This window comes from Varroa jacobsoni, unplaced genomic scaffold, assembly GCF_002532875.2.
Source record: "Varroa jacobsoni isolate VJ856 unplaced genomic scaffold, vjacob_1.0 scaffold_66, whole genome shotgun sequence".
Taxonomy (NCBI): domain Eukaryota; kingdom Metazoa; phylum Arthropoda; class Arachnida; order Mesostigmata; family Varroidae; genus Varroa; species Varroa jacobsoni.
Genome location: NW_019212968.1, coordinates 293,196 through 313,195, shown reverse-complemented (window position 1 = coordinate 313,195; position 20,000 = coordinate 293,196). Strand labels below are relative to the sequence as shown.

General features: G+C 38.7%; 1 protein-coding gene across 3 annotated transcripts in view; it reads left to right on the top strand.

Annotated features, from left to right (window-relative positions):
* The window catches only part of stg1 (stargazin-like protein), a 37,850-nt gene extending 21,919 nt beyond the window's left edge, over window positions 1–15,931 (top strand). For 2 of the 3 annotated variants that reach the window (XM_022836130.2, XM_022836141.2), the window contains exons 2-7: window positions 5,085–5,177; window positions 6,217–6,446; window positions 6,723–6,829; window positions 7,112–7,230; window positions 7,677–7,887; window positions 8,191–11,301. In XM_022836130.2, coding sequence (XP_022691865.1) covers window positions 5,085–5,177; window positions 6,217–6,446; window positions 6,723–6,829; window positions 7,112–7,230; window positions 7,677–7,887; window positions 8,191–8,455 — 1,025 coding nt within the window. In that variant the 3' untranslated portion in view covers window positions 8,456–11,301. Of the gene's footprint in view, window positions 1–5,084; window positions 5,178–6,216; window positions 6,447–6,722; window positions 6,830–7,111; window positions 7,231–7,676; window positions 7,888–8,190; window positions 11,302–11,510 lie in introns of those variants that run through there. The other variant, XR_002681408.2, reaches the window with a different exon arrangement.
* The last annotated feature ends 4,069 nt before the right edge of the window (window positions 15,932–20,000 follow it).

Genomic DNA, 20,000 nt, shown 5'->3' with positions numbered 1-20,000 from the left:
TAATCCTTAGACACGAGATGTAAAAAATGTGCAATTCAACTTGTTGCCAAGCGTGCAGCCTGGCTTTGCTGTGGACAAGGCTGACTTCGCATTACCTATCGGTTTTTTTTTTTCTGTTGGATAGCCTCGTTGCAACTGAGCCATAGACAGATCTTTGTTGACCGTTTTGACCTTTTTAGGCATTTCTTACTGTGTAAGATTTTACTGATCCTGCTTGACAAAAATCGTGATCCTTTTAAGATTAACATTTTGTTTAATTTGGGTCTTAAGCGTAACTCCTAGGGCTATTCCTTCCTTTCCTTATTTCATTTGGACATGGAGATACCATTTCTTGTCACGCGTAACAATTCTGCGCAGAAGCCTGTTTTCGAAATTAGGCAGTGTTCGGATATTTAGATACATATCAAGCGATCTATGTTCTATAGCACAAGCGACTCGCAAACCGATTCACTGGGCAGCTACCGCCCCGCCCTACCCTTTTTATTCTACCAGTTGATTTTTTCGTATGTTTTTTGTTACTTTGCTTAGTCTTAAATCATTGCTGTCTCTGCCTCCATAAGGCAATGACCATGGACTGCGCGGTACGACTGCCGGTCAATCCTCTTGGATAATGACCCTCATAGGATATAGCCATGGCATGCATACGAGGCCTGATGCGACAGTCCTCATCACATCTTTCTATGCAATGTAAACGCCTCGATTTTCTGACGAACAAATTTACCTATTAATGTGTAACGTACGAACGCTTGTAGTTTCAGGAATATAAGATCATTCCTATATAGATGTTCTATATAGAATTTTCATTAACAAACATTCTGAGAAATAGATAGCTCGTGATACCTGCATTACACGACAGCTAAGCTGATCATCATTACTTTCAGGAACATATTGAATATAGTGACTGAGGTCAGTCGCTTTTAAGACTTGTAGAATGCAATTATAGCCAAGCCAGTAAATGATGCTTAAATAAAAAGCTACTTTTGAATCGCGATATTTTCAGGTTTGGAATGTAAAGTACGTTTCTGTCAGCAGGGAAATAGCGGCAGCGGGCACGCCGAAATCACTTACATACGAAGTGACGAATATTCTGTTGTTAAAATACAACAGAGATAGACCTATCTGGCTTTCACCATTTGCACAGATTGTATTCGGATCCTGTTATGTACCAGTAATTCGAAATTATTCCGAAGTCTCTACGATGCTTGTTAACTTAACGAGATCCTATTTGCAAACCCAATTTATTAACTACCTTACGGAACTGTTGTCTATTACGGCACAGGTTGAAAAAAGTGTCCGGTATAAATCAACACTGACGCAATCCTCTGCGTTCCTAGAAGAAAAAAAAGAAATAAATAAATAACTATGTCGTGCACGTTAGACATATTTAATGGCGTCAAGGTAACGATTGTCAATGCAAAATTATTTATCCTAGTGTATGGCTAGATTGCCAATCACAAAGACGCAGGCAGTACACACAAACAATTCAAGGCCTTTTTTTGAATTGGTAAAGGGTTTAGACAACCAGATCTTACTGTGAATAAGATATTCGTTTGCTACTCTGGAACTATCACCCACTGAGGCCTGGGCCATCCCATATTTTTAGGCCCTGTACTACAACTAATTATAATATTACTTTAAACGTTTTATACAACCCTCACTACTGTTATTTCTACTATAAAAACTATTCATATATGTATATATACTGCAGATGATTTGCTGCATTGTTTGCGGCTGTTTCTATAGTCATCTATAGTAGTTCGATGATACTATAGTAATTTCAGCTGCCTTTTCCTCATATTTTCGCTGTCTGCCCGGTAATTTCTCTCAATCCGATCTTGTATCTATATTATGCAATTATCATTGCGGTTGTTATTATCATTATGTAATCCTTTATCAAATCAATACATGATCAACTCTGTTGGATATCGCCAGCGTAAACGTCAGTGCTAATATATATAGTCAATATAAAATAATTCCTAAGTGATCGTCCCACGAGCATTATATATGCACAGTTAGATCAATAGAGGCATTTGAGAAGCAACAAGTTATAGAGACTATGTATAGCTTTGGTGTAAACTTTGAGAATCGTTTTTGGCCTGGACAGAACAACGGATCTGACATTCCACGCTGAAGTATCATTAGCGGCTGAATAGATTGTAACAAATATAAATCGCTGTATAGGCATAGTTTAGAAAACTCAGTTGTTTCTGCAGATCTCTCTAAAATGACTGGCTATCGTAGTCCATGCATATCACAAATGCGAAGGACTATTTCGGCTAATTGGACTTATAACCTGACTCGGTGATTTTAAAAATCCATCAAACTGGTTAGACTTCAACTTCAGCTAGCCAACGGTTAGCTCTACTTCAAAATCATAATCATCTGAGGAAAACATAGGATACCAGCTGATACTAACCGCTACAAAATGGCGCTTACACGCATAAAAAGTATCTTCTTGACCTGCCACATGCTGTATTTCCGTACTTGAGATATTCTAATATAAACGATATTTAATACGCGGAGTACGAAGTTGCTTATTAACTAATAAGAAAATTACTGGTATAGCAAACCCCATCCGGCATGTTTAGCCACCCGCGGAAGTAGACCGAATTCGAAATTAGGCTGTGTTGTGTATCACAGGGAAGGGCCGTTTGCCGTTGTCCATGCTAACGTTACGCACAGTGTTCGGCTTTAGCGGCTGAAAGAACTGACTCTCTCTCTCTCTCTCTTTCTTTCTTTCTCTTTCTGCAAGCAGAAAGAGGACACAAGCAATCGTGGACGAGATTGAAGTGCCAAAGTCTAACACGTAACACGCCGATTGATAAAAACCTAAGACCAGATCACTTAGGAATCCAAGACATACAATGACATACGTGAATGAAATAATTGTTATGGTCAAATTGTTGTGATCGAAAGCCCTGTTAACGATTGCACAGGCCCTGTAGGCAGATTATGACGTCCTATATAGACTCTTAGATGTCCTCTCTGCGTTTATGCGCAGCAGCAATACCTGGCATTGTCGGGGCGTAACGTCAATCATTTAGTAAGCTATGCTGTGGCATAGCTGCTTTGCAGTAATGCTTTATAGTAATCCGATGCAAAACGCATCGGATAACAAAAAACCGTATGAACGTTTAACCTAACAAAAGGGCTTTGAAAATGACTCAATGGTTTATTCTTAGGCAGACCTCTCAAGGTCTCTGACTTAAGACAATACTGTTTGCTTTATTGAATTGGTACACCTACTTAGAGGTTATGGGATTATCAGAGGTCTTATTCAAATAGTCCCGATTGAAGATGATACAGTTTATTGCTTATATTCGCGTGCCTCTTGGATTCGAGTTTCGAAATGGGCGGTCTACTAAATAAACAACACGCATACATATATTCATATATATGATCTTAAGTGCTAGATGGGCCATTATTTCAGATCAGTTGAATGCCGTTCAGGGAAACGATAGTAGCTTCCAGCGCACAGATTTGCGGCGGTGCAAAAGTAAAGCAAAAGGTGCGAAACGGTATGATCGTTAGAGTTGACAGTGATTAAGTTGACCGTGTGTTTTGTGAGGCATTTACTACTGGTTTAACAAACCATGTTAACTTAGAAACTGTAAATCAGAGCTACAGATTTATGCTTTAGGTTTAAGACTTAATATATAAAGGGCCAAGCGTGATAGATTAAAAGCACATGAATTGAACGTCAAATACAGTGAATCGTCAGGAACTAGAGGACAGGAAACTTCTATGCAGCTAATGCCACTCCAGACACATAATATTTGGTACCCTAGGCAGAACAGCGACTTCCATGGAGTTGTACGACTACGAATATTTACCTAGACGGTCCCAAATTTTCCATATTTTCGACGACATTGTGTACCGCAAAGCCAATCAATATAAGAATAGACAACATTATACGGCACAGCGCGAACAGGCATAAGTTACCTTAAGAAGCCCCGGGTTTTAGCAGGAATGCGACACTATCAGCCCTGAAACTATCAGTGAATATTCGTTATCAGTGCCACAGTCGCCTCTCGAAGTAAAATATGTTAAAGCAAACCGATGTTGCCATCAATCGACAGATCTAAAAGTTATGCGAACACCAACCGACTGCATGATTTAAAGTTATCTGTATTTAAACTATTATAAATGTTTACCGTCGAATTTATTTACGCGAGGAATCGAGTGCCTGGTCATGCATCAGTACTCATTACATTTTCCTCTAAAACATTATCATTAAGCTGTCACATTTATGTTCAGGACAAAGCTGAAAGACAATCCCGTCTCACCGGCAGGGTTCACAAACGCTTTTTTCGATGTCGTTCACCTTTCATTATTTCCATCATCGTCATCATCCTAAGCGCTATCTGCCCAGAATAATTAGAAAGTGACCATTACCATGTTAGTAGAGGATTTTTCCCGTTATTGGTCCCTACCCTGCGACGCCTCGAATTCGGTTCATTTGACCTCTAAGCAAGAAGCAAAAACCCTATTGCCGGTTATCGATTGACCCTGTAGATTGAGTACCTCCAAAACCTATTTTGGCACGAGGCTTCCCGCTTTTCTTGCATATCGTAGCTTGCTGCCTGTATAACACTGCCGAATATCATTTTGGTACACTGTCCTCTTCTCGCATGAACCGAATTTTTGTTGGGCTTTAGGTGCTACTTGGTGTTATAGGCAACATTATTCTGCTTTCAGAACTCTACCGTAGCAAATATCCCAATTAATTTGTTTGAGCGCATAGCGCCTATGATGAAAGGTAGACCTTAGATTAAATAAAACTATCACAAATTTATGAAGTTAACTTGAAAAAAGAATCCGTATTTCTGAGAGATCGATTTCACAAATGACACGCGCAGTTACACAGGAAAACCACTTAAATATATATTTTTCTGTAATATAGGTGTACTCCGCTTAAATACCTGCAGATGTTACCGAAATATAATTTGTAACGAAACAGAATTCACAGATACTTCTGAACGTCCAATTTCGAAGAACTGTATTTTATCCAAATTAGGTCACATGGCGTAACATTTATTTATTTTTGTTATTTTGCCGCTTCTTTGATCTTGTTTACTTTGCAGCGGGGGACACTGCTCAAAAGTGTATGAACATAGACTACTTTCCAACCGAGGAATACAGCCCGGATCCAAACGATTCGACGATGGCTATTCCATGTAAGTTTCTAGATCTAAATACAAACTAATCTATAGCACCATTATACTACAATATATAGGAAATGATGAATACGTGAATCTGGACGTAAAATCAACAAACTGGCAATGGCAATAATTGCCAGCACAGACTACGGCTGCATAATTAGCGTAGCGTTACCCACGTTAGAGCCCCCAATGTAAATATACCACAATAAGCTGCATAAATTAGAAACGAAATGGTACAAGTAATCGTCGATATTTATCGCTGCGCCTACCCGGGGAATACCTTTTTTAGGACTGCTTGCTAACTAGATTCGAATCAATACAAAGACCTCTTGAAGCAAACAGTTATAGGGTTTTCATGTAGGTTTCAAACCATATGCTCTGGAAGTCATTTGCTCTTGACTTTCGTAGGTTTTACATGTACTTGTTCTTAGTAACGATATTAGCCATTTCTATTCATCACAACATGATAACAGGCAGGGACGAAAACGTTCTAACAGTTGCCTATCTATGCACTATACATATTATATAGGTTTAGCATGTAGATGTAAACAAATTTGAACATCAACAGAACCTGTTGCTTATGGTTGTGATGAAATAGGTGAGAAGCGGAAAAGGGGCAAGGATGATGTAAATTGCACTTAAAAATACGGGATCGTCTACGTACAAGCCTTATGTTAATAACAAAAGTTTGCTTTTCATTCTATTCGTATTGAAAATGTACTATGTTGACGTATGAGTACTTGCAATCAATGCCGAAAGGTTTTTTTTTACATATAATCTCGTTTTTATAACTAAATGTTACTAGCATTTTTTGTACGCGTGCTCAGACAGTATACAGTTATGAACGTTCCAACATGCTGACAAAGAACAGGCATGCTCTGAAATAATATTAAACGCGAAGTGTGTTTAATATTAAATTAAACCGAATAATTCTATATGAGGTTATATAACTTCGTGCAAAGTTTACCTTCCAGAAGGCAAAGAAAAGCAAGAACCTATAGTAAGTAATTCGATTTTCACGACTTTTATTGTGAGCTAACCATGTTCACTGCAGATGCTGTCAATCGTGCCTCCGCATTTATCCTAATTTCGGCTCTAATTCTGCTGACGGGTGAGGTTCTCTGTTTGCTCGGTCACCTTTTACGTCGACGGCGAGTGCTCATCTTCGCTGCGGGCATCTGTTTCATTATATCGGGATTAATGATTCTCGTCGGCATGGTCATCTATATATCCACGTTTAAGGCTGAAGTCGGAGCCAAATTGAGACCTAAATCCACGTTTCAGGTAAACTAATAGGGGTTCACCTTGAAATAGATATCTTTTTTATCTACGTTATGTCGTGAACAGCAAAAACAGTTCATATACTATGCCATACGTACTAAATGTCATTATGTTTTATGTTCTTGACCTTTTCAAGGATTAGTACTCAATCAAGGAGAAGTTAATTTTCATTGAGGACTTGATTTATAATTCATACAATAAGCAAACAGTTGTCCAACTTATTGATTATGACAATTTTTTTAATCAGAAAGTTAATAAGCATGATTACTTTCATTTCAGGGTCCACTTTTTATGTACCGTTACGGGTACTCGTTCTTGTTAGCGGTGACCGGGTTAATGTCCAGTGAGCTAGCAGGCACCTTTGCAATCTTTCTCTGTATCCACAGGTAAAAAGGCTGGCCGCTATGAGGCCTATCCATATATATATATACATCCGTGCGCATCTATTTTAAATAAGCTTTGGGGTGACTTGAAGTGCGAACCTGGATGGGATATAAGCTGAAAGTCGAATTCAACACGAAGTAAGAACCTGGTGCTGCTTGTCATTTAGGGTAGGCTCTCAGGACACAAAACAATGGCATAATTGAATGAAACGCTGATTAAAAGACGACATTAGGGAAGCGGTAATAAATATTTACGTAAGCCTTATTTTTTACTGTATAACGCAGGTATCGACAGGAGCTGAAGAAGAAAGGCCTCGACCGCAAGGTTGACTCGTTTCTCCAGCAAAACAATGAAACTCATGCGGCACCCTGCAGAAGACACTGTAGCCGCTTTTCGTACACTGGTAACAAAAATAACTATAGCCTACATATAATTATGTAGAAAGAAAAAAGCATGGTTAAGCAGAAATTGGAGTGTCATGACTTACATATTATAACTATCCGTCTTAATCGCCCATTAGGTGGAAATTGCAATCTTATAAAGGTCATCTCAAATGCCAAAAAGGAGAAGGATTTCAAGTACTGAACAATAATGTGTTCTCTATTGTTTGCTATGCTCGCACGGCAGGTGGATAATATTTTTTGTTAAAAGCCTTTGCCTTTTTTTAGGAAGTAAGTGCGAGCAGTTTTTTTTTGCTTTGGCTAAGCCTAGCGATAGAATTATTGGCATATAGTGAGATTCTGTCTGCCAACGTTAGCGAACCTTATCATCATCAGCGCCGTCGTCCTCGCGATTTGTACGTGCGATTCTATAACATCTGTTTTACATATGTGGCCGTTTATCTTGCAGGCAGCACAACGGGAAGCGTAACATCGATCCATCCGGGAGGACACGGACACGGAGCCATAGGTGCAGTTGGGGGCCCATTGGGCCTTCTAGGTGGCCTCGGAGGAGGTGGCTACGGAACCACGACCTCGGGTACAACCGATGCCCTTGGCCACTGCCATAACCATCATCATCATTCTTCAGGATCCGTACATACCCAGCAGCAACAGCATAGGTTTCATTAAACGAATTCTATTCTATAATGCTATACCTATGTCTTTCAAGTATTTTTTACCTGAGTGACGTATGTTAGTCTAATAGGTCGAGTTCGCATTTGCGAGTACCTAAAAATTTATTAGACTCCGCCACTATTACTCGTTGAGTTACTTCAACATAACGACCATAATCAAACTGGTAGTTTTGAAAGAAGAAATTGAGCTTCAACTGAAAAGCACGCGTGTTTTTAATCTTATTTGTCTCCTTTGGTTCTATGAGATTCATCCTATATGCGTTCATTTCGTTTGCGCTTATTGTAAAGGCACAATTCAATTCGAAAGCTGCAGTCCTCTTATTCCGTGGAGGAGCAAGACTTCTACCAGCGGCGGCGATCAGTATCAAACGTTATCCCGCTATCGGAGTCGATGACCGATCTGACCTACCTTCATCGGCCGATCTCCAGATCCGGCACAGGCTTCACTGAGCGCGCCGCGTCCAGAGATCTCTCAAGGGAACTATCCAGAGACTTCACCTGCACGACTGTCTCTACCACGCTTGACACGTTGCGCAGAACCACGCCCGTCTGATCCGGGAGCAACAATACTATTATAACTAATAATAATAAGTGTGCATCAGCAACATCTAGTGAAGTGGGCTCGAGAAACGAGATATCCCACACAAACCTGAGACACATTGGTACAACCTATTGGATTATATAATAATTATTATATAATACCATATCATTATAAGATTTAGCAACGTTTTTTTTAGGTAAAATCTATGTGAAACTCCAGTAAGTACATTCCCTAAGATTTATGGGGAAGGCTCTGCTTGTCAGCTAGAGCTTATATTCGTTAGGTGTTTCTCCTACGATCATTACATATTAGCGCTGCAAAAACAGACTGATGTTGCTGAAACCTATTGTTAAAAATAGCTTGTTAAGCAAAATCGTGCGAAATCAGTTGAATGAACAGAAAATTAAATAGATTCAAATAGTGGGTGGTCGAAAAGTATTAACTAAAAGCAAATATTTTTTGTATCTTAAATCAAAAATATTAAGCTAATTGTGGGCCATTTCTTTTACTAACACCATAATCCTATCACCGCAGAAGTTTCTAAGCAGACAGATACGTAAAATAAACTATGTATCGCTCGATTAAAACCATTAAGAGTTTTGCTGAGACCAAAACAGGTGACTACAGTTTGAAGTTACAAGATCCGAACCATACGGCGGACCAAACATTTTTTATTCAATGTTTACCAGGTAACGCTCGTTCTGTTCATTAGTTCCAGTCGATTTTTTTAATGGCTTGCTGTCGTCTGCTTAGTTATTGACAGTCGAGGTCCAAAACAATCATCTTGCCAAGCGGTAAAAGCTCATAATGTACGATTCCTCTCCAATCTCAACAAATTAATTTTTACTGCCAGTTCAGGTGTTGCAATGGTGGTGATTTATTTTCACACATTATTATCGCAAATCACCTCTGTTTGATCCTTCGTTGTCAGCCGCTTTATTCTTCATTGCAATTCTGTGAAGTTCAATAGATCGAAATGCGATCGAGTAACTTCTTATTGCGTCCATTCGTGTAGCACCTAAGTTTCGAACTTGTTTCTGTAGATCACTTGTCTCACATGATTTAACCCTGTCTGGCGGTGAATGTTTGGTTTGTCGGTGACACTCATATGTCGACTCAAAATAATTTTATGGAGTTTTTCCATGATTGGTCGACCACTATGGAAAGCATCTTTCATAGCGAAATAGCGTATCTTAACTTTGGTCCACACAGTTTTTTCAAGCCTAGACAGCATTTGTGCCTTTGCCATCTTGTTTTGTATAATTATAAACTATAGCTAATGTTTGCAGAAATTTCATTCATCCTTAAAGAGTTCTGTGTTAAGTTTGAATAGAAGCATTCTAATAATTTCAGAACGTCTACTCCAGAAATCATCAGTTTTCAAACGACGCCAACGTTGACTTGACGCGACGCGTATTAGCTGGGGGGTGAGGACTTTAAAAACATCTATCCAGAAACACCGTCAGTGCACCCTTTCGACCACCTAATAATATGTATGATGTGTAATAACTATACTGACAAACATTTCATTTTTTGTTACGTGGCACACAATGAAAATGACGATTGTGGGATTTATAAAAAATCTTTGCTGCATCTACCATTATCAACTTATTAAAATCCGAGATATTACGATACACTTCATGCGGAGCAGTCCGCTACCTAGCAGACGCATTTACCTGTTGTTGCCCTGAATGACGTGATAAGAAGACAAGTCTCTATCGTTATTGCTCTCGAAATAGTGCTCGTTCGCACTTTGTAATATAAAATAATAACACAACCAACATATTAATCTTCTATAACACATATAGTGCTCTTAAGATGGCACACGCGTGACGTTTAACCTTTGAGCACGTCGATAAGGGTGCACAAATGAAACCTTGTTATTTCATATGTGTACCGATAAAAGCCGCGCAAACATTCAGGACAATGTTATATACAACAACGACCAAAATAAAATACTTCTAAAATTATGTTAGAATACATATGAAGATAAAGATGACGTTCGTTTATCAGAGGCATTCATAGAAACTAACCTATGATTGATATAACGAAATAAACCGTTATTTGATACTAGAACACGTCAACAGGTCACAGTTTGCGCAGGATCGCTCATACCTAACTATAATAGAATAATAAAAATACTGATAATGTTCACAGTTTGATACATTGCACCGTTCAAACTTAAGATCCGATCCTCTTTACAGGCTGTCAACACCGATTCAGGTGCCATGCACATTTAAATCCACACGCACAAGCATAAATACAGCACACAGAAACACACACAAATATATTATCACCGAAACTCAATTTGTGATGCTGAAGACTATGTAATAGGGTTATAACCGCGTTTTATTATCATGGCTACGATGGATCCTTTAAACTCCGGTGGAGAAGAAACCGACCCACTACAAGATACGAGATGAAGGAACACTATTAGAATATATCAAGGGCAAAGAAGGAACTGTTATAAAGGTCTAACGATGCAAGTTACAGTGCGATAATAATTTATCAGATCGCAGGAAATGGGCGACTTCTTCCAGAATTTAATTTTTCTATTGCAGCGAGTCTGCTTAGCATATTGGTGTAGCATTGGAGCCTTACGAGATACTTACGTTATAACAATCTACATCGACCAAAGGTAAAGCGTCATTAGGCAGACGAATCTGTTGTCCATTTAAGCAACGTTAAAAAATACGTAAAATGTGTGAAAAAAATCTCGGTGAAATTTTTATACTATACTAGATACTACAAAATCCTTACTATAATTGGCGAACTTAATAGTGCAAAGGATATATTAATAAATTCAGGTCCGTTCCGTATAAGGGCAGTTATCTTATATATTCACAAGGGAATAAAAATTCATGTTAATTAAACTGAGATTAGCAAAAAAGTACTAAGCGACGACATCTGCTTATGCGTGAGGCCACAAAAGAGGCATAACCAGAACAGCTCGGCAAATTTATCACAGATTACTGCTGAAACAATAATTGTACACATACGTACAAATCTAAACTATAACCAATAATTATAGCTATGTACTATTTTTTCTTGGTCACACATGTTCCAGCTACCTATTGAAATAGAAATCCGTTCTCGAAGCAAAAAGAAAGATGCTATCAACAAACACGTCTCGCACGCGGAAACACATCGGCTGATTCTGACACATGGCGCAGGGGTTCAACCGGCTCCTAGCGAAGGTACTTATAACGCTGTGAGTTAATCAATTACATTAATTTATATAGCAGCACAAAGCGCCCATGCATTACCGTATCTGAATAAGCATAGAAGAAAGTGTTAAAATGCGATATAACATGAACTGTTGAGGCCTATGGTAAAAAAGCAATGACTGCACAATTCGCCTATCTAAAGAACGTAACTACAGAAGAGGCCTATTTCAATGTCAATGTTCGCTGTCGAAAATCTTTAGAATGACAGCTTACAAAAAATATAACCGTACTGCAACCATAAATAGACACGAGTAAGTATCATGGGGAAGTGCCAAAAAAGAACTCCAAGAGCCAGTTGTTCTATAAGAAGTTTTGGCAAAATCAGAGATTTCCTAAGAAAGCCGAGCACCAATCATAGCAGAAACACAGATTGGCCTTTGTTGATGATGGTATTTCACCTTGACATCTTGTCTACCCGTTCGTCCTAGGAAATAGCTCGAGACACACTAGAGGCTTATTATATTTAAGTCTAGCCATATTTCCCGGCTGTGAGCGGATAAACCGTTTTTAGGTTTGATCCGATCATAGCCGGAAGCGGAAAATCCTGTCCTAAAAAATCCTGTTCCAAAAAACCCTCCCCACGGACCTTACAAACTCTATATAATATATAGGAATGCCCCTTTTCATTTTGATATAAATTATCATGACACTTATCTCCTGCCAGCGATTCCAGCGTCGGTATTGATGGAGTGTTGATGTTGAGAACACATTGATTCGTAGCATCATACAGCCAAAGATGAGAGCTGTGCATTGAGCGCACGTTTTGGTCGTAGCCTGTTACTAATATAACTGATAATATGCAACCGTTGTATGAGAACATAGTGCCGCTGCAATGTAAATCAAAAGGATGGTATCCCGAAAAGGACTGAGAGGCCTAAATATCCATGTACATAAAATAAGCTGATCAACACCAAAGATTGAGTGTTAAGTTTGCTCTCCGTTCAGCTTAGGAGTGTCAACCAATCCAATCGTTTGCTATATGGAAAAGTACCCGTCACACAAGAAAACAAACGCAGTGAATGATCAGAATTAACTGGTTGTCTCCAATCGCTCATCGTTTTTCCGTTTTTCCTCAGTCAATCAAAATGAGGAAATGACCACAATGAAGGCTAGATAAAGCGTCAACGTGAGACGCATCCGCAATTAATGTATATACTATTATAGTTATAAAGAGACAGCAGCTTGTTACAGCAGTAATATCATCGGAGTATCATTGAGTACGATACACGGTTCATCCGCGCTATAAATACCATTATTATACGAGAGGATCTCAAATAGCTATCAAAGCCAGGACTGAGCACAGGTCTGAACTGTGTCGCTCCCGATTTTTAAATAAGTCTAGAAGACAGCTTGAGGAAAAATTTAATCAACGGAATACAGAATGCCTTTCTTTCCCGTTTTTCATTACCATCCGGATGCAAAATAGGTTGCGATCTGTCAACTTTGAATATCTGAACATACACACACGAACATGTTCAAGCTAAACGGTAGTTTTTGGTAAATATTTCACTTTAATTACTTCGTTGGGAGAAAAATAAAAAATACTTCTAGAATTTGGTACTTGCGAGTAAAAACTTTTACTTGAGGTCAGTTTTGTCCCTTAGTTTTTCTTTGATCATTAAAATGGGCCAAGAATAAGAAAAGGATATTTTCACAAGAGTAAGTACCAAAACATAATTTTAAAATGTTCCATAAACATAGGGCTGAGGAAAGTGTGAGCGATTATGTGTCGCAAGTTCTCAGAGTTCTGAGGGAACTGATTAACACAGTAATAACGCTTCGCATCGTTATCCGCAAGGCAAAGCTCAGCACGAACCCGTAACACGTACCTATTACCTAATAAAATTTATCGCAGCGAATGTCTTTTGGCAATTGAGAGTAAGCGAAAATGTCGCGTTAGGGTGAACAAGTGTGGGCATACTTACAAGCATGTTGTACTATATAACAATATTAATAATAAAAATGATAACTACAATGCTGAAGTAGAAAGCATCTAATTGATGACTCTTTTTAAAAACTTTCTACTTCAAAGTGCATCTTCTTTGAAACGTGTAGTCGGGTGCCAGTGTCCTGCTGGGAACGGTTCCTCACGTCGGCTAAGTCTCCGTCTCAATTCCCAACTCGAGTTCTTGACTAACATTGATACCCATAGAATAGACTATCGTTGGAAGCATTAAATATCTCGTCCACGGCCTACTACGCCAGATCAGTATCACCCGGCTCACCTAATAATTTTTTTTCTACAGTCAGTAATATAAGGTAAATGCCTCTATTCATTCAGTATCGTTCTAAGTGATTTTACTAACGAAATACATCTTTAGACTAGAACAACAAACGGAAACCGTTTCGCAGTCAACTGTAGTAAGATGAATTCTCAAACACTATCAGCAATTTTTGAGGTTTTCTTTAAAATGGCTAAAAGCGTTCGGTTTTTTTCATTCTAACAAAATGGCAGAACAGAGGAGACTTCAATGCTTGTGTGTTTAATAACGGATCTCAATGTAATGTATATGCAATCTAGTAGTAGGAGCCGAAAGACTTCGATATCCGTTGTAGCCTAGAGCTCGCCACCTGAGGACGTGAACTCAGCTGTCTTGAGCTATAGACAGTTCCAGTTTTGCCTTTTCTAGGCTTCGTTTAGCTGACAGTGCGTCCGTACATTCAGGCACCACAGGAAAGGATGACACACAGGATGAAGCGAGACAGGGAGAGAGGAAGAGAGAAAAACAGAGGGAGAAAGTGCGACAGCAAAAATGTAAGATCAACAATGCGATTACTAGTTTCGCAAAGAACTAAACAAACACTCGAAAGCCTCTGGAAATTATCTGCTCTGGTGCTATGAATATTAGGGTTCAATCGGGACTGAGTGTCTCGATAACGGTCCATTGACGACCGTCCTGCCACCACCCGAGAAGGCAAGCTAATCCATTCCGGTCATATATTTGCATAATAGTGTTTGGGCATCTTGCGCATGAGCGCGCGTAGTGCAGTAGTAACGTGGTTGCATAGTAAATCTAGGGAGTTCGAATCCGGACTTCGTTTCGTACTGGGAGCCAGCCAGCTGAACTAACGGCTGACGTCGTAGAACTTGAAATCATTAATTTATAGGTGCAGGTAATGACTTACGATATCTGACAGTTGGTATATGGCTAGAGCTTACGACGAAATCAGTCCACAATATACACGGAGCGGAGGATGAGAAGACTGCGAACAAACAACTGTTGTGAGTGTGAAATGGTGACGATTCAAAAAACTGCCCATGTTCAGACAAGAGAGAACAATGTCCACGCGATTAATTACCAGTTTGAAAAGATTTGTTATTGATAATCGTAATAACAAGGTTATATAAGAATGATAATCGATGCAGCCAGTGCTCGTATATCCCGCATTCAAAACGATGAGTATAACCAGAGAGGAAGATGGTATCATACATAGACCACAGTTTCCGTTGTCGCTGCGGTCACTGTCGTAATCGTCACCATTTTCATTTATGGTGACAATGATGATTGCAACGATGAAGAGAACAATGGCTTTCGCTCAAGGTCCGAAACAGAAAATGAGTATAAACTGAAAAACTGGACCGTGTACAAATACGCAGACACAACAAAACAGCTATAAATAAGAAAAATAATATTAAACAGTAAGTAGAAATTTCAATAAAAAGGAAGATTCTTTTCCTTTTCACGTAATGTTATAGAATGATAGAAATGGAGCATTGGACTCGTAATAGCAACAACAGCAGATCCGAATAATTGCTTGATTTGCGTCTGGCATCCAGTGTGGAAGTGTATACGTGCTTGTGTGTCCCTTTACAACACCGGGAAGATAAAAACATTAAGAAACAAACGAGTAGCTGCTCGACTTTATGTGTCGTAATTATTGAATAACGTAGTGAAAAGCCATTACGTGTCCCCGATGCGCGCAACCAAGCGAAAGGAGGTTCTATGAGAAAAACAACTACACAAGTTTGAAATGGTAAATGTTGAAGACGGTGGGAAGTAAAACACGAGTCATTTAGGAATATAATAGTTATCTAGGGGGTATAATAAACACCTCTAAATCCAGCTAGAATTTTTAAAGAGCGCTCTAACATGTATAACAAAGCCAAAATAAAAACCGGTGTAAGAAGGCCCAGTTGGTGAATGAAGTTTCAAAGAAAACAGACAAAAATATGAAGACATATTTACTACAGGCCGATTTCTTTTTGTGCTAAAGAGACAAGTATTATCAGTTTGTTTGGGTCACGTAAAGAGTAGCAAGGAGACTACACTATTGGATCAGTCACATGATCTAGTAAAAATTATAGACGACCTATTAGTCGGGTTAGCCCACCAGTAGATGGGCTCCTGGCAGCATCTGTTGGCGGAAACATCGCACTTCGGCGCGGCTCGTGCTGTATAACTTAGAAAAGATCAGTGAATGTTCAACGCAGAGTTAAGTCGATAGGGTAATCAAAAAGTCATTGATTGACAGTCTTACTAAATGATTGCGCGTTTGATTTGATCATGTTATGCACACAGTAAGGATAATGGTTACTATAATAGAAATAAGTTACCATTAAAACAGTGATTATATGATACATATTCTTAAACCATGGAAACTATATGATTGAATGTTTGTGAGAGTGTGTACGTAGCCGTTAGTTCTATATTTACTATCGTTATAGATAAAACAAATCCAGATAGATGTGTGCGATGCATTCTCACCACATTCTCTGCCACTCTCACAACTTATACACTTTTTATTTAATTGGGGTGTTAAAAGTGAATTCGGCGGACTTTGAAATTGAATAAGCTTCGAATTAACTAGGCTAGAATGATGATTTTCATATAAATAAAAAATTACTCTCCTTTAATCCCTACACACTTGTCTCGGAGCTTTATCGGCTTAGTTCCATTCGCGTCCCCATATATAATTCCTCTGTGGCTCTTCAAAGTAAATCTATAGTGGAATATTCTTGCCCATTGGTTACTCTTTTTCAGACCTGACAAGTTTCGTATTGAGATGACTGGGAGCATAAGTTGGTTGAAGCCAATGTTGGATATTCGTTTGCTCTATCCAGGAAGTAATTGAAGCATGATCATAGGGTCTAGCATCGTCATTAAGTTCTTTCGATTATCATGCCAGCAACCCATGAGTCTCTTAAGGAGCTCGAATTTGCTGACTGAATTCGTTCTTTATTTGCCGGTGAGCGCCTCATTGTGGCTGATGCTACTAATGTCCATTATAAGTGCTATCATTACCTTACGTCCGCAAATCTTCGACACTGGTACAGAACTCGATTTTCCTCTGAAGGAACACAATTCTTTCACCTAGTCCCTCGCTGGCTGGCAATGAAGGCTAGATAAGGCCTATAGCGACCGTACGCTTCAAGCCAGATTTTGGTTAATTAAAGTTGCTCGTGGAATACGTTACGCGAATTTCCAATTGACCTAAAATCAATTTACAGCGAAACCGTTCTTAACTTGGCATCCGCATTTTATTTATTCATATAGATAGTTCTTCAACGGTTACATACGAAATGCTAATTTTGGCCAACAGCGCCCTTCGACTCCCAGCTTGTGTTTCCTTGCTTAATGTCTCGACCAGTCTTTAATTTATAATAATAAATAAGTCTTGGCAGTGCTGCTATTTTTACAAAAGTTTAACTACTGGGCACTCATTTTTGAGACTTCTCTTCAACTAATCTTCGCTTGTTTAAACTTCACCCATAAATTTCTGAGTGTTTAAACAAACTTCATTTGCTAATGGCATCCAGTGCTGAAATTATTTACTTTGAAAGTCCATCAGATTCGTTTGCAGTAGTCCAATATATACCGAGCTGAAGGTCAACAGTTTTAATAACGAAAACATGACTACGTTCAAATAATGAGCAGACAATGCTTTTTATGCAGAGAAATTTACAAACTATAAAAAAGAAACGAGGTAAAAACATCTCAACAATCTACATCATCCTCTTGCTCAGAAAACGAGAGCACACCTTATCAAAATAGTCTAGCGATTCCTTTCTATCATCAAAGTTTGCTGCTATTTGCCTAACATAAAAATTAATAAAAGTGAGTCTGGAAGTGTTCTTTCCACAAAAGACTCTACAATGCGTATTCGAACAATGTTGTTAGCTTCATCTATAACGTAATGATTCGGCAGGTCAACTAACTGCATTTCGGCTACTCGTTCAAGGGTAGCAAAGCTTACGTCTTTTCTATTAGCTCAGGAGAAAAATACCGATAACGGCCTCAGTATCAGATCCACAACGCCATAATGATCTGCAATAACATCAAATCCGTGACCTAATTCATAAAGAATTTATAATACCCTATTTTAGTATGAGCAAACTGGACGTCAGTTTAATACAGTTTCACGTTAAACGAACTCATGTTCCGAGCACCATATTACACTGTACCCGAATGTTTGACATTTGCCGTTCGCTGCCCGCATTCGTCAACATACTAAAGACTTACGCATGCCGTGCAAGACTTTCATGTAATCTCGAATGATATAAAATCATGATCGTAATTAGTCGACAATTATTATTATTATTAATACTATCCTATAGTAAAGTCGACTGGTTTATACTCTGCAAGCATTAGCGACCTGTAGCATTCGAATAATGAGAAGTTGCTATTGAGAATAAGGGCATATTTACGGCTATATTACGGCAAGCGGAATAGACGTCGACATTGTGCGTAATAAATTTAAACGCATCTAATGTATAGCTCGCACGCAGTGACAGGGGGCATTAGCAAGTAAATCAATAGATAAATATGTTGGTAGGCGAAGAAGTTTCGCTTGAGAACAAACGGAAAAGACCATAAACAATCGAATAACAGGATGAAATACGCGACATTCATACTACGTTGTAAAATGGGATGATAGGAGGCAAAATCATCTAAAAATTTCGAACACTGAGAGGAAATAGAAGCGGCATGAGTATGTCAGATACATCGGAAATAGGACATGGCACAGCAGGAGTATGGATGAATAAAAAGCACTTGCTCAGAGAACACGAAGTTCTCGACGATACCTGAATCTTGACGACGTTTAGACGTTCAGACTCGACTGCAGCAGCATACCGAATCTGAATAGCCCGCACCCCCTGACGATGTTAGAGGTTGTGAACTGTTATTATGAAATGATCATTAGCACAAGGCATCAAAACTTAAACAAACTTTAGAAAAATAAGGCTTTACAGGAAAGTCTGGCTTGACATGGAAGCAGCAGCATGAAATGTTATGGAATAATACGGATGAAATTGACTGCCCACTTTAAACGCGTAGTAGTCCTTATAGAGTTCTTAGTTGACGTTCCTGATAATTGTCATTATTTCTTTATTTAATCATACTTGTGTTATTATGTATAACTTATGTCATTGATAATGCAGCTAGCTAACATAATGCCAAAAAGCGACCACAGAAAAGATGTTTAACGTCTGACGGAATTCGAAGAAACTGTACAGGAATTCACTGTGTATCAATACAATTTTCTTACGGTTCGTATAGGCATTCGTGTTATGTATGCGAGCCTCGCGTTTCTGCTACGACTATTCGATAAACTTTGATAAGCAATAACTGTAGAATACTGCTACGTTTCATTCTTGGCCCATGTCTGGGCCAATAAGCAAAGCTATTATCTACAATCTATTATAATATATTGTAATAATGTTATAAATCGTCTACTCATTTATTGTATTTAAGTAGCGTTGTGTCAACATTGCTTCTTAAAAAGCTAAAAAAATTGAGCTGGTAACCAAAGCCACATGTCAAACTTGGTTCATTCTCTAATTCCGGCCTGAGTGATTTAGGCATTCACGTACTGCTTTTTTTATTTATCAATTATAGTATATGGCTACCTGCTGTCGTAGAAGTTCATTATTATTTACAATGGAGGTCAGTTCTATATTTTGACGACAGACAGACGGCAGGCAGGTTTTTATTACCTAAAGCAAAGACAATCGTATTTCTGATACAGGTGTATGCCCGGTCGACTTTATCTGGCTCTTGACGTCATAATTAAAAACAAATCATTATGAGTTGATATCTTTAAACCTTGAATGATAAGAATATCGCTCTAACAATAGAATAGAAGGATAACCAAGACCATTTAGCACGATAATTTCTTTAGTACTTACTTATCGATCGGGGTTGCGGGCCTCGATCACTCCACATTTGCCGCATTGAGACAGCGTCCTACAATGAGACGTTTAATTGTTGCAAACATATGTGTATATAAACGGGGAGAGAGAGAGAGAGCAATCTGTGGACTAATACATCATTTAATATTGTACAATAGAGCAAATTACATAATGACAACAGGTAATAATTATTATTATT